Source organism: Urocampus carinirostris, chromosome 18 (assembly GCF_059441175.1).
Source record: "Urocampus carinirostris isolate Australia breed hairy pipefish chromosome 18, RoL_Ucar_1.0, whole genome shotgun sequence".
Classification (NCBI taxonomy): domain Eukaryota; kingdom Metazoa; phylum Chordata; class Actinopteri; order Syngnathiformes; family Syngnathidae; genus Urocampus; species Urocampus carinirostris.
In genome coordinates, this window is record NC_142366.1 from 12,145,251 (window position 1) to 12,169,633 (window position 24,383).

The 24,383-nt window shown below is 38.8% G+C and overlaps 1 protein-coding gene across 2 annotated transcripts in view; it reads left to right on the forward strand.

Annotated features, from left to right (window-relative positions):
* ptprn2 (protein tyrosine phosphatase receptor type N2) overlaps positions 1 to 24,383 on the forward strand; it is a 200,874-nt gene that overhangs the window by 105,274 nt on the left and 71,217 nt on the right. For both annotated transcript variants that reach the window (XM_088322837.1, XM_088322838.1), the window contains one exon: positions 10,184 to 10,248. In XM_088322837.1, the coding sequence (XP_088178963.1) occupies positions 10,184 to 10,248 (65 nt within the window). The remainder of the gene's footprint in view (positions 1 to 10,183; positions 10,249 to 24,383) is intronic.

A 24,383-nucleotide genomic window follows, 5' to 3' on the forward strand; every position in this document is an offset into this window, starting at 1 on the left:
CAAATTATACACAACTGCAGATAATGATGTTGAGCACATATGCTGGTGAGAGATTGAAAGGTCACGTAAAGTCTGGCAGTTGCGTCGTATTTCTACTCCTCGTTGCTCATGTCAAGGATTTCCAATGGCTTCCGAGGCGATTGCTGATTGAAACAACCTTTTCTTCCTTCTCCAGACGAGTCCTTGATGAACTTTTGAAGTGTCCTTCAACGCATTCCCACGCCGACTCGGCGTGCTTATCATCTGTATCACGGCTTTTTTAGTGAATACGAGTAGTTTATTATTATTTTAAATTACATTGAGTTTGCCGCGCTTACAGCTAAGCTGCCGTGGAAAAGACAATGGGCTGCAAAATCCTTGAAAAGTAAACTTCCTTTGCTGGATTTTGCCTTTTAGATTATTATTTTTTACTATGAGAAATTACATTATTTTGCTGTCTATTCACCATTTTGTATTGGACGAAGACGGAACTCATAAAGAGGCTATGCTGGAGTGATACCTAATGACTTGCAGATAATCTTTCTATGTCGCTTAGTTAGTGGAGAGTCCAGTGCTCAAATAAGTCAGGTTATACAGACGCTGCCTTACTTACGAACGACATTCCAGACGATCGTTCGTAAGTTGAATTTGTCCGTAAGTTGAAAAAATAAACATTTAATGAAAAAATAAGCTTTATAAAGATAAATAAATAAAGTTTAACTTAATTGTGGAAGATTGGCTTCAAGAAGTCCTCCATGGTGGAGAATGGATGAAAAAAAAGGATACAACCGTTTTCTCAACCGCATCAAGCTTTCTCATTCCGCTTTCATTTCAAAAGAAAAGGCTTGCCTCTTCTTTACACTTTAGACCTACCATATTGAATGGATGCACGAGATATTAAACAATCAAAACGTCAAAGCTCTTAGTGCGGTAGAGATACAGGACACACACACAAACTAGGAAGTTGAAGAGGTATTTCTTCTTCGGGGTGGATGCTGGGTGACCTCTCACAGCGCCACGCGGCGAAAAGAAGCCCTACAGTACTGTCCTCTACTCGGAAAAGGTGCACATAATACAAAATCTAACTTACAACAATGTCCGGATATTTTTCGACATCCCGGAAAAAGTGTTAGTATCTTCCGTTTTTCGTAAGTCGAATAGTCGTAAGTAGGGGAGTGTCTTTGTACAATATTTTTATGGGGGGAGTCCAGGCTTTTCAAGCTGATTGTGTTTTTTGTTTAATAAATGATTTAATATGTTTAAATTATAAAACACTTAAAATGTTAAATTTGACTACCATAAAATATTTACCTGAAACTACTAGACAATTTTCCTCTTTTTTGAAATATTAAGTTAAAAATCAGATACAAATTAATGTGATTTATGTCATCACGTAATAATTGCATCATTGTTTTGTTATTAGTCTTTTTTTTTTGTTAAAATATTTTGAAAATATAAAATAATGCATTGTATACATGTGATGTAGATTTCATTTTTCTCTTTTTAACATGGAAAACAATGAAAGATATAGTAACATGAAAAAAAATACCATGCACTTTATAGTTTTAATGTGGCGTTCATAATTTACAATAATTTGATAAAACTACTGTAATCCGTTGCTTCCTCACTTCGTGCTTTGGCCTCTGTGTATCGTAGGTCGAAAAATATTCTGTGCTCCATTTATCTCCGATAGCATATTGCTGCTAGCGGGGAGGGGGCGGTAGAGTGCATTTTTATCGAGCCTGGCGGCTTTTTACTTCCCAATCTTTCTGCCTAAAATGAACAGCACCCGTAGGAGCGCAATGCATTATCATCGGTTGACTATTGATAAGAGCAAGGGCAGAGCTATGTTAAAAAGAAGAGGGGGGTGACATGGCATCCATGCGGATTTTCTCATGTTGCAGGGTGTTCTAGTCCCCATTAACTGTGATAAACAATGTAAATACAGCTCGAGTCTGGAACATTTTTTACTCTAAGAGCCATGAAACCAAATACTTAAATTATTTTTTTCAGAGCCACGCCATATACTCAAAGGAAAAAAATAACAAAACAGCCAGACCCGCTCTCCAGACAAAAGCAAATTCTTCAGCGCCACTTAGTTCACTGTGTAACGTGTGATGATTTGATAAAATCTATCAAATTATAATGATTCCAAAGCATGTGTCCCATACCAACAAATAAAGGGACCCCTTGCTGCTCCGCGCTTTGGTTATCGCTGCGGTTATAGGCCGCAGGTCGGGCCTACTGCTATGCTACGGCTAGGCTAACAACACTCTGAAGTCCTCCCTGCCGAGCCTCTATTTTAGCAACACCAGATCCATTAACTATGAAACAGGTGACCTAGAGCTACAGCTCATGGAAGGCCTCTACATTTGTGACGGTTAAATTTTAATGGAGACTTTGCTCAAATCAAGGACACCCAACGCTCGTGCGCAGCTAGCCAGCCACTCTCTAAATCACTTTTCTTGCACTGAAAGCCGTCCTATTTTGTTTGTTTTGTTTCGTAATATGACAACAAAGACCATTAATTCAACTGTAATTCTGTGTTCTGTGTATTTATCTGTCGGTCTATAGTTTTTATTTTGTTAGCTTATACTCTGTCCTAATTACATAAGTTAAACCATCGGGGGCTTTTATGAAGGTGCGACGCTACTTTGCGGATTTGCATGTTTCGCGGGTAGTGCTGGTCCCTATTAACCGTCAAAACCGAAGGATCTCTGTAGGCTATATCACTTGAAATGTGTCCCCCTCCCGCAGTCACTTAAGAAGGTTAAATCTTCTTTTGACCGCCATTTTTGTTGTAAATAGTTGTTTGAAGGTAAGAGTGGAGTTCTTTTGTAAAAACATCAAAAAAGACTGCAAACGGGAAGGACACCGATGTATTTACATACACGCTATGCGTCGTTGTCACAGTAGTAAGCTTGGGACTTTGGTGACCATTATTTGTCCTCCATTCCGTTTTACAGATTTACACCTTTGAAATCTTTGAATCTACAAATTATTATTATTATATACCACAGCCATATCCCCCTAGTGAGAGGTGACTAGAGTAATTTGTCTTAATTCCCCAAGTGTGTCATTTATCTTTCGTCATTTTTTCAATACTCGATTACTCCATAACACACAATAATGCAGACAGATAAAAATCGTTCGTCCTTGTTGTATTGTATTTCGCCTGTTTCGACCCATAATTCCCGTTGAAAAGTAAACAAACTTGTGAGCTGATTTTCAATATGGCCGTTAGCCTTGGACCTTTTGGTCGATACCACTCTCGACCAATTGCAAGCTTTTTTCCATGGCTCTTAGCCTGTAAAAGCTTATGAAGGCCTGCATTTAGAAAAACTAACTTGACCTACTTTGGCTTCAAAAATATTCAGGCCGGAGTTACTGATTCAAATGACAATTGACCCATAGGTTAGCCAATTAAATTCCTAAAATAAATGTCTTCATATTTACGTTGTCTATTCAAATCAGAATGGAAAATAAACGTGCGTTTTGGAACTTGTGATCCATTTTTACATGCGATTATCACGCGCAAGTGTGCACAATCAGTGATTGACTTCTGTCAAAAGAAGTCAAACATTTACAACTCATTCACATTGTCTGAACATTGGCTGAATTAAAATACACTGCTGCAGAGGTTTTAAAGATTTAGACTGGTTGTCTCCAAAAAGCCACTTTTGGAAACGCTTTGACATACCTTTAGAAAAATGTATAAAATCCAAAGTTTTCAGATTATGATCAAATTTGACCTTTGAGCTGTTTTGCAGCCAAGATGCCCATGTTACACTGTAGTGCATCAAGAGAAATCGTGCAAGACTAAAAGCATTTCATTTTGTGCATTCTAACTTAGATTGCTCAATGTAGGTAGCAATTGCCGTGATTATTTCATTTTGGTACAAAACTTCAGAAGGTTACCTTTCAAAAAAGACTTAAACTGTCTCTATTCTCCAAATGGTTCAAGAACAGCATTCAATTTACTTTAGGGTACGTCTTGAATTGGGATTTTAGACAAATTTTATAGGACCATTAAGGGGTTAATGGGCTTCCATATACAGTATTTCTGTAGAGACCTACAGCCAAGACTGGGTCTGTGTGTAACACCCTATATAACCTGGATCTAACTATGTGTTTACAGTTCTGCTTGGCCTTTACATGAACTAAATTTTGAATGATACAGAGAAGATTATCAAAGGTCTTATTAAGATCTAACCAGAAGTACTCATGAAAAGGCCAAACCTGGTTTGCCAGCCTTATGTTACCAACCCATGGTATACAGTTTAAATATACTTTTTAACTGTCTATTTTTCTTTTCTAAATGCACAAGTTAAGTGCAGATAAAGGAAACTTTTCGGGCTTGGTCGCTTGCCGCTGTGCTGAATACCTTATTTGTATTCTCAACCGTGTTGTTTTGGAACCAGAAACACGGCTCACTGTAAGGAAAAAGAAGGGCAATGAGCCGGTGCCTTAACAAGCTCTACCAGTAGATTGCCTTTCCATTGAAAGTGGGTCTTGTTGCCATTGATTGGACAGCCCTCCACCTTGATTGGTCTGTAACTACTGCCTGGCTATGGCGCGTCAATCATCTGATTTTGGCGTTGTGCTAATCTTTTTTTCGACGTTTGGCTCTATTGGGTACGGCGGCCGCCCTGGAGAGGTCCTCATTAGAAGCCAAACATGGCGTGACCTTTTGAGCGTCTTGGCTCCGCCCCACCACCTACAGTCTTTCCTAGCAGGGCCCAATTACCTTGCTCATTACCCCCCTCATACACAGCGCACAGGTAGCTCCACCTCCACTACTACCAAAACATTTGAAAATGAGCTTAATTTCAGGTTTCTTCCTGAGTGGCCATTTGCTGTTTTTTAAATTTTATTGTATTTGTTTATAGGTCCGCATTCATTGGTCGACGTTGAATAAAAATAACGATGACGGAAATGGTCGACAATAAGTTATACTGTCGCCTGACAGGCTTATCAACAGTGAGGCATCTCTACATGAAATTAATCTCATCTCATTAGCCGTACCGCTTATCCTCATTGGGGTCGCGGGGGGGCTGGAGCCCATCCCAGCCATCTCCGGGCAGTGGGCAGGGGACACCCTCAACTGGTTGCCAGCCAATCGCAGGGCACACAGGGACAGACAACTCATTCGCCAATTCCCCTGAAATGCATGTTTTTTGAAGGTGGGAGGAAACCAGAGTGCCCGGAGGAAACCCATGCAAGCACAGGGAGAACATATGAACTCCGCACAGGAAGTCTGGAGCTGGATTTGAACCCACGCAGGAGGTTCCCATGACATGAACTGTGCCGCACAAGCGCTAACCACTGCGCCGCCGTGCTCCCCCTACATGAAATCATTATAATGTAATTATAATTAACACATGTATAAAATATTCGGATAATTCATCAATTAGCATATTTGGTAAATATTTACCGTATTTTCTGGACTATTAGGCCCACCTAAAAACCCCAAATTGGCTAGAAAATGTAAAGTTCTTTTTATATACCGGTGGCTAAGAATGGAAATGCATACAATAGTTATGTGTGTGCGTTCCTACCCAAGGTTTTACGGTACACTATCGTATTTGTGCAATGATCTATCAATCGATAATTATCGCTGGCCAAAGTCTCAAAACATTGTATTCAACAGGAATTGAACCTGAGTCGTGGCAGTGAAAACGCTGTTACTTTACCGCTAAAACACCAGTGATTCAGATGACATACGAAAAGGCATTGGCCAAAACAGAAATGTTGTTCTTGAAGATATAAATAAAATAAAAAATGGGATGATGCGGACATATTTTTCAGGATGATTTCTGTTATTTCCCCAATCTCTAGCATTTGTTTCTGGCACCCTGTGTAAAAACAGTGTCAATGCAGATATTTGGTGAAAATATTCTTAGAATGTTAAAATCCGAATACCAATTATTTCATATTATTTCAAAAATTGTATCCAAGGATAAGAATCTAGAATCTGTTTTCTGCACCTCTTATCCTCACTAGGGTCACGGGGGTGCCGGAGCCCATTCCAGTTATCTTCGGGCAGTGGGCAGGGGACACCCTTAACTGGTTGCCAGCCAGTCACAGGGCACAAACAAGACAGACATTTCACTCACTCATTCACACAGGGGGCCAATTGGGACCTGCCAATCAACCTTCCAAGAATGTTTTTCGAATGTGGGAGGAACCTTGAGTGCCTGGTGGAAACCCACGAAACACATCCTATTTTGATAATGTTGATAAAACCCAGGCTTTTTTAACTATTAATGCAGATATTTTGTGAAAAATAAGCCCACATTAGGAAAAATATTTGTTTTAACGATATATAATATATTACCTACATTCTGACTACTGGTTGCTGCATTTGTCTTTCAAGCATAGCGAAACCTTCCAAGCCTCACAACATCACCACCATCCTCCGTCAGCGCCTAAAATATACGCCACCACTTTGACGAGATGATAAGATGATCAATGCGCCCTCCTCGAACGTGCAAGACGAGAGCGTCCGAGCGGCGGCGGCGAGAGATGGATGATTATCCTAAAAGTAGCACGCTTAATTAGATGGAATGCCGCATACATTGTGGCCCTTGCGAAATCACCGGGATAGATTAAAATACTAATTAAAAACGGGCTCTCGCCTGACGTGGAGTGCTAGGTGAGCTTGAGTCTCTGCAGGGTCATTTGCATAGCCTTCATCTGAGGGGAAATGGGATTTAAAGGACCGGCTGCCTTTAACTCACATTCACATGCTAACAAACTCAATTAAAAGGACGCGGCATTTTGCGCGCATTGTCCAATTCGGCCTCTATGAAAGCCGCCTTTGATTTTTGTTTTTCGGCGTATGTGTTTGGCTTCAAAGGTAGGAAGTGACGGATGTGACAGATTTACATGAGAACGTGTCTGGCCAAGTGGAAACGGCGTCGGCGCGTTTGATGAGATGCCGAGATGCGCGCTGTATTAATTATTGTAAGGAACAAAAGGATGGGGCTTAAGTTATTAACCGACGCACTCCAGCTTCAATCAGTCACTTTGCGTTGTTACATCGTGGCTGGAATTAAATGTGGTGAGCTCATTTGCTGCCTTCAAAATAAACTAGCTACTAACTTGCGTTTGAATGTACCACAAGTTTCTTTTCCTTAAGTTTTGGGTGATAATGTCAGGATCTGGAACACCGTTTCCACCTTAGAGGTCGCTAACCTGCGGGAGTGGCTGGATAGCGGCTAGTTTGTCTCCACAACTGCAGAAGTTGTCCGGTCGTCGTCTTTGTCACGTGTTGTTTGACTCTGTTTTAAAGCCACTTGTTTGTTTATTACTTTTTACAGTGTTCATTTTACCTCTGAAAAGAGATGGGTCCCAGGGACAGGCATGCTCAAAAATCTATGGGTCCCAACAGAGATCTATGGGTCCCCAAAATTTAGTGTTATCGCGGTTGAAATTGTAAATTGGCGACAAATATATAATTCTATATATTCATTCAGTTTTAATCATCACAGTTTATTGGTAATACAAATCAGTTATCACTTCAAGGTTTTTCAGTTCACAACAATATTGTACATTATACAAAATATTGTTTCTGAAATAATTATATTAATCTATATTTTCATTCAGTTTTAATCAATTCAGTTAATTGGTAATACAAAGCAGTTATCACTTCAGATTTTTCAGTTCACAATATTGTACACTATACAAAATAATATTGCTGGAATGTTTATATATTCTTGCAGTTTTAATCATAACAGTTAATTGGTAATACAAAGCAGTTATCACTTCAAATTTTTCAGTTCATATATTCTTTGTGGTTTGCTGTCCCGCCACAGTTGTAATGCCTTCTCAAGGTCCAATCCATTATCATCCTCCTCATAGGAATATAATTTAGTCCATTCCGGAGTATTATTTTGTTTATTTTCTTGCGTGAATGGTTCGCTTCAAAACACGTGTTTTCCTTGCCTACACGGTCTTCTGAAGAATTTCTCCGCCGTTTTTTCGTGTCGAAATTGTTGCCGTTGTTACCATTTTCTGTGTTATGTTTCGACTTATTACTGACACTGAAGAAATTACCAATTTTTTATTGATTTGCACATAATACCAACTGTTTTTTCGGGGGCATACTTCTCTTTCACTCGACAACCGCCACAACAATGACGTCATCTTGAAGCAACGAGATCTCGTTTGCCGAGATCGGCGCGAGACCCAAACAACAATGGCGGATGGTGGAGCTGCCTGACGAAAAGTTTGGAGTGCCGTAAATCTTTGAATAAAAAAAAAAAAAGTAATTGGGTAATAATGACAATTTGGTGTCAAAAAAGTTGCGTCCTTGGGACGCACGTTGTTTTGACCCAATGCGTCCCCAGCAAAACTGATGCGTCTAGGACGCAGGGACGCGGGCAAACGAGAACACTGTTTTTACCTGGGATCTGTTATTATTTTTGAATACGCCAGCTTGTTTACTATTTATGCATGTGCGCTCAACCCGAACTGCTATGTAAAAAGCATATTTAAATATCTATTTGCAAATTTATGATCATTATACAGCCGCTTTTGGGGCCAATCTGTGGGTTGTCCTATCGCTTAACGGTGCAACCTCGCAAGCTGTTTTTTCTTTCTGTTTTCGTAAAACACAAATTAAATATAATACAAGATCTTTCTTATATTTGTTTTTATTTCATTACCAAAAAACAGGTTGAACTACAGTAGAATAAGAAAAATAGTACTTAAAAAAAGTAATTTCCCAATACAGATTTTTTCTGAAAATCCATTTATTTATATAAAAGAAACGTTTTTGAGGATGTTTGTAAACATACCAAAATGGGTTTGTATGCCAAACTATGCTGCATGCATCCACTAATGTCATTGACTTTTTTGGACTAATTTAAAGGCTTTTGGCGTCCTTGCCGTCATGCAATTTCTGGACAAATTTTAACATATAACCTATTGTTTTATTCTATTGACGTTCGCTATGTTTTGTGTATTGTTACACAATGCTAAATCTATTGCACCCTGGTCATCCTGGAAGGGGGGTTACCACTTGTGAGGCCCCTTTTGAATGAATGAATGAATGAATTAAAACTTTTATTTCGAACATAAAAATAAAAACAGGACAAAAACAATGAGTCAACAACAGAATAATGTCACATAACATGTTCGAAAAGGGGTAGTCAGAAGCAGATGCTTATTTTTCCTACCCCTTTATATTTCCTATTAAATACATTTTATAGATAGCTCCTCTTGTGTCCAATACAACAAAATCTCATGGATATACTTATTACATTGGTCAAATATCAATAATTATAATAGTTACAATAATTACATATTTTATACACTAATCTTCGCAATACCCATCCCTCAACGTCATAATGCGCATAATGTCACTGCGGCACCAGTGATAATAAAAATAAAAATAAACACAATACTTATAATAACAGTTCTGATATATAATATAATAACAACAATAACAACAAGTTAACCATAGTTTGAAATGCAGAATTACCAATCTCCCTCATATCCCATTTTCTTCATCCCTGTATTTCTCCAGTAGTGTTTTTTGTATTTAGATTTGAACACATGGATAGTTGGATTTTCAAGGTTTCTTAATTTACCCGTGCTAAGGTTTTGAGTTTTTCCCTTGCTCGCATTTTGGTTTAAGATCAGGGATGGTGCTGTGCAGTCTTTTGAGACATTTTGTGATTAAGGGCTATACAAGTAAATGTGACTTAACTTTACCTGACTTACAAGGGAATTTGGACGAGGGAATATAAATGTGTTTTCTATGTTATGGCAGATTCAGATCTACAAACATAGACCATGGGTATTAGTCAGCTTCAAGAGACGATAAAAAGCTGTACCAAATTCATGTGCACTATTTGCTTGTTGACACTGATGCTTTTTATTAGCTCATCAATTGAATTTTGCTTGTGTTTAGCATTTGGTGAAAAGAAAATAGCAAACCGAAGCTGTTGCAAAAGCGGTTTATATTTCTAGTTGTGTCGACCATGAGCTAAATTACGCTTTTTCCTGCGTGGGATGATTGTTCCCTGTCGCCATTTTGACATCTGACTTACGCCGTCTCCCAGTATCACTCACCAAGTCGTTCCTCAGCAGGAAGTGCGAAAAAAATAAATATATATATATATATATTGATATAAGTGCTACTTTGTCATTCTCTGCTCATGCTCACCACCTCCTCCGCACTCTGTCTCCTGTGCAGTGCGAGGGAAGCAGCAGCTGGAGAAAGAGACGGGCCTGAAGATAGTGGAGGCTGGAGTCAGTGACGTAAGTTACCTTCACTAAAAATACACAGCTGTTGATTTTTTTTTCAAGTCCTGGCAAAAAGCATTGACAACCAAAACACACAAAAAAAGTACACAAAATATGATATTTTGCTCGATATGTGAAAGGCTACAACGAGATAGCCAATTAATTAGTCACCACACCGATGAGTTAAAACAACCCAAGAAAAGTGTTGCCATGTCATCAATAGCTGTTGTTAAAACATACAGAAATTTTACCATTAACATTTCAAAATAGAACAATAGTCAAACATTGAAATGTTGTCAATATTTTAAAGGGCATAATTAGATAGCTGAATAATTAGTAGCCCTACTAAAAGAGGCCAGGATATGAGTTTCTTGTAGTACTGTCAAAAGTAGAGCTTTAAATCGAAATTAACGTGTAGCTGTCTTAACAGCCTTAACTCAGCTTTAACATGAGTTAACTCAAACAACAAATATCAAAATAAGAAATTCTATAGGGAACTGGCCATTTAATTAGTGACCATATTGATGCGTTACTGCACGCATCCACGATAAAATTGACTACTAGTGTTTTCATTAGTAAAGGTTTAACTCAAAGCTGCTTATTACTATAACCAATGGCTGTAGCTGGAGTTGATCACTTTAAAACTGTCAGAATTATTTTATTGTTACAGGTCAAATTTACTTCATGCTGTGTTAACAGCTTTAATTCATAATTGTGAGCTTAGTGTTGAATATGTACCCTCAAATGCTTCAACTTGGATTAACTCACTGTAAACCGACAATTGTCAAACACTGGATGTTGGTCAATATTTAAAAGAGTATAGGCACATGGCCGATTATTTAATCACTGTGATGATGATTTATTGCAACCAGGATGTGAGTTCCTAGTAGTGCTGTCCAGGCTTTTAATGAAATTAACTCAAAGTTGCTTTAAAACTTTTGGCAAGCGATTAGTTGAATTACCTTTAAACGTTTAGCTGGAGTTAACTCACTCTAAAGCTTTAACCCATATTGCCATAATTAGCATGTTATCAGTGTTGAAAAATATGCACTATGACCAGCCTAGAGTTTTTGTAAGGCTAGTATCAGACAGACGATTTACTGATCACAAGACAGATGAGTTTCAGAAGCAGAGAACTAAGTTACCAGGTTTAAAAAAAAAAAGAAAAGTGTTTCGCATATTAGATAGATAGAGATAGATAGATAGATACTTTATTCATCCCCGAAGGGAAATTCACTTTTCCAGCAGCATCCCTAAGCTGAGAACAATCGAAAATAACTGAGAACAATCGAAAATAACACGGGAGCTGCTGGAGTGGCTGCCATTCGTGACGGCGCCGGAGAAACGATTCAATTTGAATCATTTACAAACAAACAAACAATTGAATCATGTACAAGAAACGATTCAATCTGAATCATGTACAAACAAACAATTGAATCATGTACAACAAACAAACAAAATATTTATGTTTCAATAAGTGGAGTGTTAATAAAATGGGGGGAAAATAATTTCTGATACTGATATAACCAAGTAAAACTAATTTTAAGTTACCTGTCCAAATGAATGTTGTGCCATCTCACCTATTATGGTGTTTGCGAAGAACCAGCAGCCACTTGTACCAAACCTGCGTTTTACACCTGCGGCTTCATTTGTGCAGCCGCACGCTAACATCTTAACGTATTGCCGGATCGCGGATCCACTTAAGTGTTTTCGCCTTGATTGCCAATCCTTCCGTGCGTCAGTTTCCTTTAGGTGTCCCTGAGAGCTTTTCTTGTTGCCATGGCGAATCAAAGACAAGAAGATAGCCCAAAAAGAAAAAAAGTGTAGGATTTAAACACTTAATGCACAGTCACTGCGTCTGTATTATGTGGATGGGTTTCGGGGTCCCTGGCGGTGAACCCCGTGACATATTCATGGGGCAAAAATTAAGAGGGGAACCGGGAGGACCCTCAAGAGCCATCCGGATGAAAGGGGGGAGTAAATGTGTATTCACCCTGACGCTGATAAATATTCATACGTGTCAGAGGTAAGGATCTAATCAAGCGGCCATTGATGCATCGGAGCTGGCTGGCTAAATGAGTTTCTCTGCGGAAATGAGACAGGCAGCCCCGCAAACCCTCGTGCCGGCCAACATCGGTGGGTTGGGATGGTTGCCGTTGGCAACGGCCGTCACTTGCCCCGTCGCTTGGCCACATTTTTTAATCTTCTTCTTTCTTGGCCTTGAAAATGTTTGAACTTTAACGTTGTGTTTTTAAGGATTGACATGTGCTTAAATATTGGGTGAAGTGCTTGTATATGCTTTAAAAGTCTGCTTAAGAATTATGCTGACACTGTTTTCTGGGGGTTCACCTTGTCTTTACAATTCTTCCCTCGTGATTAACTGCATCTGGCATTAGTTTGTGCGGCATTATCCTATGTCATAACTGTCATCATCTCATCTACATCCCAAGAGACTAGGCTACACCTAAACAGGACACTATGAAACGAAAATTAATGCAAGGGTTAGGTATCGATTATGGACATTAACAACGGACCATCCAAAAAAATTAGGGTACTGTTTCACAGTGGTAAATTGTCATTAAAAATACTTCATCCTACTGAAAATGTAAGCTTCATAATGATGTGTTTTTCTTTTTTTACCCAACTCCTATATGGGGAAAGATTTGATTAAAAACGAATATATTTGCGATTTACTCAAGATCTAAAAATCATATGTTTTGTTGAATCCAGACGCAAGATTAAAGATAGCACATATATTTATAGTTCTGCAAAATAACATAATTCACACTAGATTTTTTATTTTAATTGTACTTGAGAAATTGGAAAATTGGCTTTAAAAGTCCTTTACATTGCCTGAATTTGGCCATAAAAAATGTGTATCAACCCTGTATGCCGTGCATCGTCTGAATCCAAATTGCATCTTCAATTATATCGGATTCATTCATCCAAACTCTCCCTCTTTTTTTGAAATGTCATCACAGTGGCTTTTATCTTGTTCCTATCCCCGCTTCCCCTTCATTCATTTATGACTGATTCGGTGCACTTAGTGGCGGGGGCCATGTTTGTCATATCGGGTCTATTTGTAGATAATTAGCTGCAATAATAGTCCCTCTGCAGGAGGGAGGCGGGAGAGGGGGAGGAAAATGCCTGCCTTCCACCTCATGGGGAGAAAATATGCGCCTCGGCTCCTGTTTGTGAAGAAGGGGGCGACGCACGAGAGAAGTTTGGGTTTGCTACATTTTCTAGATGGGATTTGGGTGAGGGGGATTGTCCAAAATGCTTCGTTCAATGTGTCTTTAAAAAGTTGAAAGTAATATACTTTTTCAATTAAGTATGTGTTAACAATGTTTATAGTGCCCTCATGCTTTATTTTCCTCTGTGTTTACTTATTTACTTATTTTTATCTTACTTACTCAGCCACTTATTACTTTACTTATTACTTTACTTACTTTACTTTCCTACTTAATACTTACTTTTCTCATAGCTGCTTGGAGCGGAACACATTCAGTTCGAGGAATGATGGTTGGGGGTGTGATAGAGAGTGACCTCATGCTCGGCCCCGCAGGTTTATTGTTTTCTTTTTCTTTCTATTTGTCATTGTAGAATGTAAATGGTGAAGGTTATTATTTATTATTATTTTATGTGTGTGTGTGTGTATATATATATATATATATATATATATATATATATATATATATATATATATATATATATTAAAAAATTTTTTTTTTTAATTATTGTTATTTTTTTTTAGTTTATTTGAATTGGTCTAAGAAATGCACGTACTTGCACGCGTATCATGAATGCGTTCACTAAGGCAGCAAATATGACTTTAAGCCAGGATATGCACCAAAGTTCCAAATTATGTACATCTCCTTTAAAGATGCAATTTAAAAAAAAAAAATTGTCAAGATTCTAGAGTTCAACCTGAATATTGTCATAATATAGTAATGTGAAGAAGTATAGGAAACTTGTATAATTTCTCATATTTCTGTATAAAATCACCATTAAATGTTATCTTATTTTCACACATATGAAATGAACAGGATCTGCTTTTACTAAAACCACCCAAAGATTTTCAGGGTTCCATACTTAAATGAGGATAGCATATAAACAATGACAAAAGGGGGAGTAATAAATAACATAACCCAATGTCGAAGGAGACTCAAAGAGCTATTTAAACCAATTTTCTCCAAACAGTTTGAGTCAGGTACCCAATCACTGGTGAGCGGCATTGAATTTTTATCAGGTTTCTCGCTTGCTTTTTTCAGAATATAGGGGGGCTAAAAACCCTGAACCTACTCACTCCTCTCTACCACCACCTCCGCATCAAAACAATCCGTCTGAAAATAAAACATGCCCGCTCCGAATCTGCTATCTGCAGCTGCGCTATCATTCTCTCCTCAGAAGCTCGCCAGGCTTCTCAGCTTTGTCTTTTCATTTCCAAGCGCCGCCAAAGCGAGAAAAGAAATCGTCTGAACATCACAAGGTTCCCTTTCAAACATATCTTTTCCTCATACCTTTTATTCCCCTCACCTCTCCACGCCGCAAAAAAGTAGCCTCCCACTCACACCGGCTTTCCCTTGGGAATAGGTTTGTGAGAAACAGAGATTCCAAGAACAGTTTGTTACAGAAGTTGTACAACATGGAGGTCGTCCAATTCCATTGTTACATCCCATAATCCCCAATTAGGATAGTTCAGTTAAGATGTGTTTCAAATTTGTGTCAAGAGTGGACCAACTCAATATTATGGTTCGCTTTAAACCAATTTTCTGTGTTCCTTTGCACAAAGAACGGGAACATTGATAAGACATAAATAAATAAGTTCATGAAAAAGTACAAAAACAAATACATGAATAATTTCATACATAAATCATAATCTTACAATAATTACATCTGCAATGATAAGAAAAAACATTTGTAATTTTATTAATAAACACAACCCAGAAAGTTTGATTGCTAAAGTTCAAGTTGTGGATCAGTCCATTTTTCACCAAATGTTGGGTTATTGTGGGCCCTGTTGTTAGAGAATATATGCAATAAGTGGTTAAATACAGAAATAAATAACATGTGAATAAACACATGACTAAATAACATAAACTACACAAAAACAGACTCAGAGACCCTTCACCAGAGCCATCACCACCCTAAACACACATTGCACAAAAAACTGAAACTGCATAAATGCTCTTTTAAGGAGGAATACCTGTAAACACACTACCTCATACTGCAAACACACTACCCCATACAGATGTATAATTGAATTTATGCCATGCTTACTTTGCACAATGTTGCCTATTTTGCACTACCTCATATTGCACTCATACGATCCCATACTGTAAGTTAACACCCAATGTAAATATCTTCTGCCTTTACATGCCCACACTTTATAGTGTAAATATTTTGTAAATTATCTTTTTTAAATTGTTTTTTTATCCTCACAGCAAAATGTGAACTGGAGTGCCACGTCCAATCTCAGTGTCACAATATGTTCAACCCATTTTGTAACGATGATTGCTGGGATGGGCTCCAGCCCCCCCGCGACCCTACTGAGGATAAGCGGTACGGCTAATGAGATGAGATGAGATGAGATAATAAAGTATATTTTATTCTATTCTATTCTATTCTATTCTATTCTATTCTATTCTATTCTATTCTATTCTAAATAATCACCTGCATAAATATATAAATACAAAAATAAAACCATAACCATCTCAACTAAAACAACCCAACGAACTGGAGCTGTTTTTACAACCCTTTAAAAGTGTTCAACTTTGTTTGATAAGAGAACAAAAAATAATTATCTTTAAAAAAAATATATATATATAACTCTTTTCAAGTCAATGAAGACTTCCCAAAGCGCTTTACAATGTGCTTCACACTCACCCATTCACACACTTTCACACACACACTCACACCGATAGCGGCCAACCTGCTTATTGGGGGCATTAGGGATTCAGTGTCTTGCCCAAGGACACTTCGACATATAACACGTAGGAGCCGGGAATCGAACCTGCGATCTCTTGATCCCACGACGAGCAGTCTACCTCCTGAGCTAATGCCGCCCTACAGAATTGATTTCAGGGTCCAAAAGTCACCTGTTTTTATATGTTTTTCCTCAATTCAAACGTGAGTTGTATTGTACAAAACTACTGCACAAAAATGGGGACATAATGTTTCGAAACACACCCTAAAACTTGCATTTCAATATTAAATTCAATTCTAATGAATGAAATGATTCACCCCGAAACGTGTAACTAAAATAACCCACAAAACGTGATTGTTTATTCAGTTGTTTTTACCGACTCAAGAAGTATTGGAAAGAACAAAACAATAAAGACTAAAAAATGTGTCTCATTTTCGAGCAAACAACTCAGGAAGTTTGATTGCATGAGTCCAAGTAGGAGATTGTTCTATTTTTTACACAGTTTTGTTTTTTTTTAGGGCAGAGGTCTCCACCTTTTTTTCAAAGCAGAGAGCTTTTTTTGTTACTTATAAGTACAAAGGACTACAACATGAAATTTAATTGTCTTGATTGTCATTGATATCAATGTGTAATAACATTGTATGCAACAATATTAGACATGGCACTCCAGTGTAAACATGTAATAAATACTTTTTAAAGTTAAAAATGAGATAAAAGACTGTTTCGGATAAATAGGCAAAAATATGTACAGCACGCCTTCCAACAAAAGTGCCCTCTGCTGTTCCATGCTTGCAGCATAATAGGAATGGGGATAATGGACCACGGCTGCACAAGTACAGTTCACTTTTCGGTGGACAGTAAAGCAAATAAGATCATTATGACCAGACAAAATATGCTCTACTGGCATCTGCTCAGTATGCGATAGGGGATAATGTTAAATTATAATAATATTGCAATGAGAGAATAGTGCATTGTAAGAATCGTGCTATGTAAAAGTAGTGCAATAACATTTAGCAGCAATTAAAAAAACAAATAAGTCACAAGGTATACGTTTTCACAATTGTGCCTGCTTGTTTAGGGGCCCTAGGAAGAAAAACTATTTCTGAGCCTGGTTTTGTTTTTTTCTGGTTTTAAGAGACCTGTTGCGACTACCCGAAGGATACAGGTCAAAGAGATAGCGGCCAGGGTTAGAATAATCCTTTACAATGGTGGTTGCTTCGATATATATTTCCAAAATAACTTATCGTCTTATTGCTATATTAATACAATGTTGTTATTTCATTATCATATTGTGATTATAAGAAGTAAGGTTAAAATAGGCTCAGGCAAGCTCTAAACATAATGCCAGTCAGCAATACAATTTCCGAGACATTCACAATGACCTATCAGCGGTCACGCTACTTACGGTGCTACCTGGCTCCTGTGGTTACTTCATTGGTGACCTCTGTTTTAGAGTATATGTTCCCCTTTGGCACCACCGTGAAATGTTCAAGGAACAGCAAAATAAATGAAAAGGGAATTAAAAAGTTGGCCGTCAACGTGCAAAGAGATCACAGTACCAAAAATGTTTCGATAATTGATCTCAATGGGAGATTTGTTCTGAAAGCAGACCAAACGGAAGTGGGGCTAGCGTCACACAAGCGACTTTATCGACCGGCGAGGTTTTGTTTATCTTTCACACCTCTAGCAAGACTTGCCAGATGTTGCCAGACAACCTCCATTTGCTATTTGGGTCGCTGCTTTTGTCCCCACTCTGGACTTAACCGTTACTCACAACCTCACTTCATCTTTAAAAATTGACATTTTTGTTTTCTCATAATAAGTGTTGTCGGGATCTGGAATTGACCGAATTTGGCTCCGCTTATTGATGGATGTCCACTTTCCCCCGAGCTCTGACATTTGCTTATCCTGGCCAGCATCTATCGATGTGCGCTCTATCCGGACATCTTTGCTAAGCTGTTTTGTCATTTGTCACCTCTTGGATGGAAACGGGAGAACGGGGGAGTCACTGCCGATAAGACTTAATGACACCCGCCGTGGCGCCGGCTCGTGGGAGTAAGCATTTCCCGTTAATACTTGACTACACTTCATTTGTTCCTCTTAGGCATTCTCCGAGCAATTTAGCCGGCGTATTTTTAAATGGGTAGAAAGAAAAGCCCACTTATTGCTTGCAGTCGCTCACAACTGTCAGTTTAGAGCAAATTTTGTGAAAGCGGGCTTTTGGTTTAGCACCTTTTAAATTTAATGCATGAGAAGAGGCCACTCTGTAGCCTCTCTCTGTAGAAGTGACGATTTCAGAAACTCGATGCGCCTTTGACACAAAACACTGACATCATTGAGGGTTCACTTCAATTTCAATATAATTTTTTTCAGATTATGATACCGCAATCATAGTGCTGTAATACTCTGTTCATCGCAATCCTACGCAATATGCAAAAATCAGCGAAGTAACGCCTCCCCCATTTTTAACATGCACTCTGATGGCCCCTTACTCGCAGCCTCACGGTTTCTGTTCATTTTAGCTGAAAAGAATGTATAAAAAAAAGGTACCACTTATAACATAAATTTGCACTCTTGTCCTCCTCGTAGCAATCGTCGACCGGGGACAATGCATCTTGTTCCAAACACTGCAGTTCATTTTTAGCAAGTCATAAATGGCAGACTTCACTTGAGTGAACCGAAAAATGTAAGCTGCTGGCCCCTGATCTCAGCATTAGTCAACCGGGCATACTGGATTGTGGCCGCACGCATGCTGTTCTATTAAGGCATGACATAAATTTGCTCTCCTTGCCCCCACTCATAGCCATTAGCGACTGGGGAAAATATATCTCGTCCCAAGCCGTGTAGTTCATTTTAGCTGGGCCACAACGGCAGACATCAACTGACCAAACCAAAAAAAGTACTCTGCTGTCCCTTGCTATCTGTTATCGTCGACCGGCTATAATGGATTGCGGGCGTACAACTGCTGTTCATTTGAGACGAAAAGAACATTAACAAAAAAAGAACAACCATGCATGACACAAATTTGGTCATAGCAATCGTTGACAGGGAATAATGGATCTCGAACCAAACAGCGCAGTTCAATTTAGGCAGGGAACAATGACAGACTCCAGCTCACTGAATATGTACGCTGCTGATCCCTGCTCTCAGAAATAGTCAACCAAGGAAAATGTATCATAGCTGCACGGATGGTGTTCAGTTTAGGCAAAAAGAACGTTAGAAAAGGGTGCTCCAACCCATGAAACAAATTTGCGCTCGTGGCCCCCGCTTTCAGCAATAGTCAACTGGATATTGGCCTAAACGATGTAGTTGATTTTAGGTGGGCCACAATGGCAGAATCCACCGAACTGAAATAAAAATGTACGCTGCTGGCCCCTGCTCTCAACAATAGTCGACTGGGGATCATAGCCAAAGCCATGCATTTCAAATTAGGCAGGCTAGAAGGGCACGCCTAACAGCAAAAGTGCCTTCTGTCATTCTACGCTTGCAGACATGTACAGTTCACTTTTTGGTGGACAGCACAGCGAACAAGATCCGCATGGCCAGACAAAATGCGCTCTACTGGCATCCGCTCGCAGCAATATGCGATCGGGGATAATGGATCGCAAATTTTCTTTTTCAACCCAGGATGCACCAAGGCCACAAAATATGAAGCGCAAAGTAGCAAGGAATACAGTGCATACAAAATAAATTTAGAAAATATTTATTAGAAAAAATATTTACAAGATATTATCTTGAATATTTGTAAATATAAATCCATATCTTGTGTCCCTCTGGAATGCCTTAATATACAGTACTTCAACACAGAGAAATCCAGTCTAAAAAGTGTTCTTGCTATTTTAGCTATTTATTTCCAAGAGATCATTCACCAGGTTTTCGAATGTATCGCTGCATGTAGCTTCTTAAAGGGCATCCACCCTCACTTCCCACTTGCGTTTCTGTCGCTGGATTTGCCGGGCCTGGATTTGCCGGGAGGGTCCGCCCCCGCCGGGGCAAGCGCGAGAGGTCCCTATGGGAGCGATTCGGTGGCTGAATTGAGATCGGCTGACATTTTGACAGCGGGCTTCGTGTTGGGAGATAACTGCGGCATACTGCTTATGTTAAGAGGCTCTCATTAAGTGCCAAATTCCCAAAGCTGCTTGTCAACCGGCGATTCGAGCACTAGGCTGTAAATCATATATGACAGCAAGGCAAGCTCTACACTGGCTGCCTTTTGTTTGTATTTGCCATCCAAACATTTTGAAAAAAGTTTGCCATCCAACTTCTGGGAGTGACGCACTTAGCAGGTCTTCTGTAGGAGCTCTGTCGTTCAGGGTCTTCTTAATTAGTCAGCTACTACTTTAGGATTATTTTAGCATTGTTTTCTTGTTTGTTTTTATTTCAAACTTCTGCAATAATTTGACCTTGTCAAGAAGGATCAGAAAATGATTATAGACTACTACCATAGCATGTCTCGTTGATTAAGCTTCTCAATCAGCCTGGAATATATAACTGTTATCCAGTGTTTCCCATGTAATTCTGTGAGACCCTGGTGGGCGTAAGGGGGCATACATGTTTGAGACCTTTTTGTATGGTATGGGAAAAACTTTTATCACATTTAAATAGAAATTAATCGAAAAAAAGATTACAGTATTTAAACCCAAGCCACAAAAAGTCTCGTTTTTTTCCGCAATTTTTTAAACGATTCTGCTAAAGTATGAAAAATGCCTTTCCGCAGACAACGCTGAATTCCAGCTAAGCAGGCACTCAAGCTTTCCACACAAAAGAGGACAATGTATGGCCTAAAAAAGGATGACACTGTTGCTTGGTGTGGAAAAAGAAAAATGCTAAATTTTGGCCAAAAATGAGACGAGGGTAATTTTACAAACCCTAGCAAAAAGTATGGAATCAACCGTCTTGGGCAAGCCCTCACTCAGATATTTTATTTTTGTATAAAAAAACTCAGATAAAAAACCTGAAACAATCATAACGGAATTCCGAAGTCCCAAATGTTTGCATTCAGAATCACTAAAAAGAAATTAAGAAAAAGCATTGCAATGGTCGGTAATTCTTCTTTTATAGAGCAAGCGCAGGGAAATGAATATGGAATCCCTCAACTGCTGACTAACCAGCTGACTTATTCCAAGCAAAGTGCCCAATTGGTCTATCCTTATTTTCTACCCAAAATGTACTTATTCCATATTTCTTTCCTCAGAATTGAATGATTCCCTCCTTATTTCCCTGCTATAAAAGTAACTTTTACTGACCACTGCAATTTTCTTTTCTTAGTTCCTTTTAGTGTTTCTGAATGCCAATATGTTGCACTTTCGAAAGACCTTACGATTGTTTCATGTTTGTGATCTGAGTTTTTTCTACAGAATAAAATGTCTTAGTACCGCTTATCTAAGACTGGTGATTCCATTATTTTTGCTAGGGGTTGTATGTGAAGAAGAGGGCACACTAGCTTTCTGCACACAGAGCTAATTTCTGATGTAAAACAATACAATGCTAAATTTCATTGAAGAAGACACACTAGTTTTCCACACAACAGACAACACTCAGTTTTGGCATAAAAAGATGCACCACTAATTTTCAGTGAAGAAGACATGCTGCTATTTCATACAGTAGAAATAAATACTAATTCTTGGTGTAAAAGCTAATGCTAATTTTCAGTGAAAATGAAGATACATTACCTCTCCATACAAAAGATAATCTCAAGTTTCGGTGTAGAAGACAAACAATACTAGTCCTAGATGTCAGGTCATAATTAATCACAAAGAGTCTCAAACGGCTGAGCAGACCACCATTACAACATCCCCTGATCTGAAACCTACATAAAAAAATGTTGGCGTAGATGACGTTAGAAGATACTGCTAGGTGCTTTTAGTGTAGGAAAAATCGACCCCTAGTTTTTACTGAAGTTATTGCTAATTTTGGGCGTAAAGAGAGGTTTGTGGAGAAGACCGTGCTTTACTTTGCCTTTAAGAAACACAGAACACATTCTCAGTGTACAAGACGAGAACAGTAGTTTTTGTCATAGAAGGAACACTAGAAGGAGAGACAGAAAAAAATAGTATATGTTCAGCGACTTATACGATTTCTAAGACTGAACAGGAAGCTATTGTGCTACCTCCTCAAACAAAATCACTGCAAACCTGAAAATGTCATATTACATCAAATATTGGCATTAAATACATTTGTAGGCTATAACCATAAAACACAGCAATAAAAGCGGTCGGTACTGGTGGTAAGTAATCACACCTTCTTGTGTCGCATGATGTTTGTAACCTCGAAAATGTCGGTACGCTAATAAACCAAATAGACCGCCCCCCCTCCTTGGTTTGAACGGTATAACTGAATGTCTTTTCTGCACACAAAAACACCTGCCTTTTTTTCTCACTTATGAGAAAAGGCAAATGCGTGTTTTGACACTCATTAAAACCAGATAACTTCACTGTGCACTCACCATCGGCCGAATACCGCTATACACACAGGCAAATACCAAACTGTAAGGCCCGCTATCAAAAACCTTTCTGCGGTCCAAAAGGTCACGTGGTGGTAAAAGGTTCCCGAGAAGCGGAGCCGGCGGTCGGGGCTTTCATCAGAGGGGAGGCAGCTGGAGTCCTCCAAAGAGCCCCGGCTGACTCGCGTAGAGCTGCAGGCGCAGCAGGGGCTGCATGGCGCTGACATTTCACATCCAGATCCGCCGCGCTAATGGCATTTGAACCACTTTGAAATACACACACACACATGGGCTCACGCACCAAGCTGAAACATTTATAGGCGGGCCATGCTTTTATTGTTTGGGTTCATGACCGTCGGGAGGAGAAAAAACTGCATTTGAAGGCTAAAGTGCAATGGATTGGATGCACATTTGTGGACACCATACATACAGGCGTAATATAACAAGTCTAAAAATACTTTCCTTGGGAAGAGTCTTTCATTGTTTTTCTTAAAATAACATACCCTATTTATTTATGTGTTACGCACGTTTTTCTTTTAACCAAAAAAAAAGAACCAAAAGTTAGGGTTTGCATTATGCATGGGGTTTTACTCTGGTAAATCACCATTTTTGTGCAATGATTGATCAGTAAAAAATATAGTAAATCTATGTATGCATTATGAATCGAACCCGGGTCACAACGGTGAGAGCGCGGACTCCTAACCACTAGAGAACCAGTGATTTATATGACATATGAAAGGGCATTTATTCTTGCCTCATTATCACCTTCTGTATTCTTACTCACTGTACTAGAAACAAACGTTAGACCATGGACATAACAGAAAAACTATCTGAAAGATATACATAAATGCAAAACAGCACTTTGGTGTATTGGCTTATAAACATGACTTTTGAAGGATAATGAATAGGCATTGTATATGTTAACTGTATATGTATAATGTATCTATTATCCCTTATAGTCCAATTCATTATCAGATTCACAAAATAGTTGTTTCCCTTCTCATCCTTTTTTTATTTGTTTAATTTGTAGATTTCAGTACAACTTTGTTTTCTCCATTCCCTACCATTTATCCCTGGTCCCTTGAGTAAATATAGTGTGACAATGAGACAAAATATCATGCTTTTTCGTATGTATGGCCTAAAGGTTAGGATTTGCCGTGTTCACCGCCGTGACCCGGCGTTTATTCCCGTTGCTTCCAATTGTTTGCGATTGAGGTCAACAAAGTACATTTTAAAAGATTTACATTGTCAAAAAATTATTTTAATCATGGCCGCACTTCAATTCAACAACATTTGTCAAGCCAAGTAATGTTTATTTGTATAGCCCTTAATCACCAGAAGTCTTAAAGGGCTATTATTACTGCATCACCTTATCCAAAACCTACCCGAGGACAGGAAACGCTCAGCATTAGGAAATTAAGAAACATTGAGTAGGGGCCGCACATTAGGTAATCCCCCTCCAAGATGAACAGGCTGTAATGGATGTTGCAGGGACATCAGCAAAAAATACACAGACATGAAGTATAGGTCATTCACAAGCTATAGAATATGCGTGTGTTTTAAGCCTAGATTTAAAGTTTACACTGAGGTTGCAGATTGAATTTCAGCGCGTGGAGCATTCCGAAGCACCGGGGCCAGAAAAGAGGAGGCTCTCGAACCTAGGGATTTCTTCTTGGCTCTTGGATCATTAGTAGAACAGCATTTTCTGACCACAGGCGCCGAGCAGGAAAGAACATAGGGAGAAATTAAATCTAAAAGAATGTTGTAAAAACAGATCCTTAA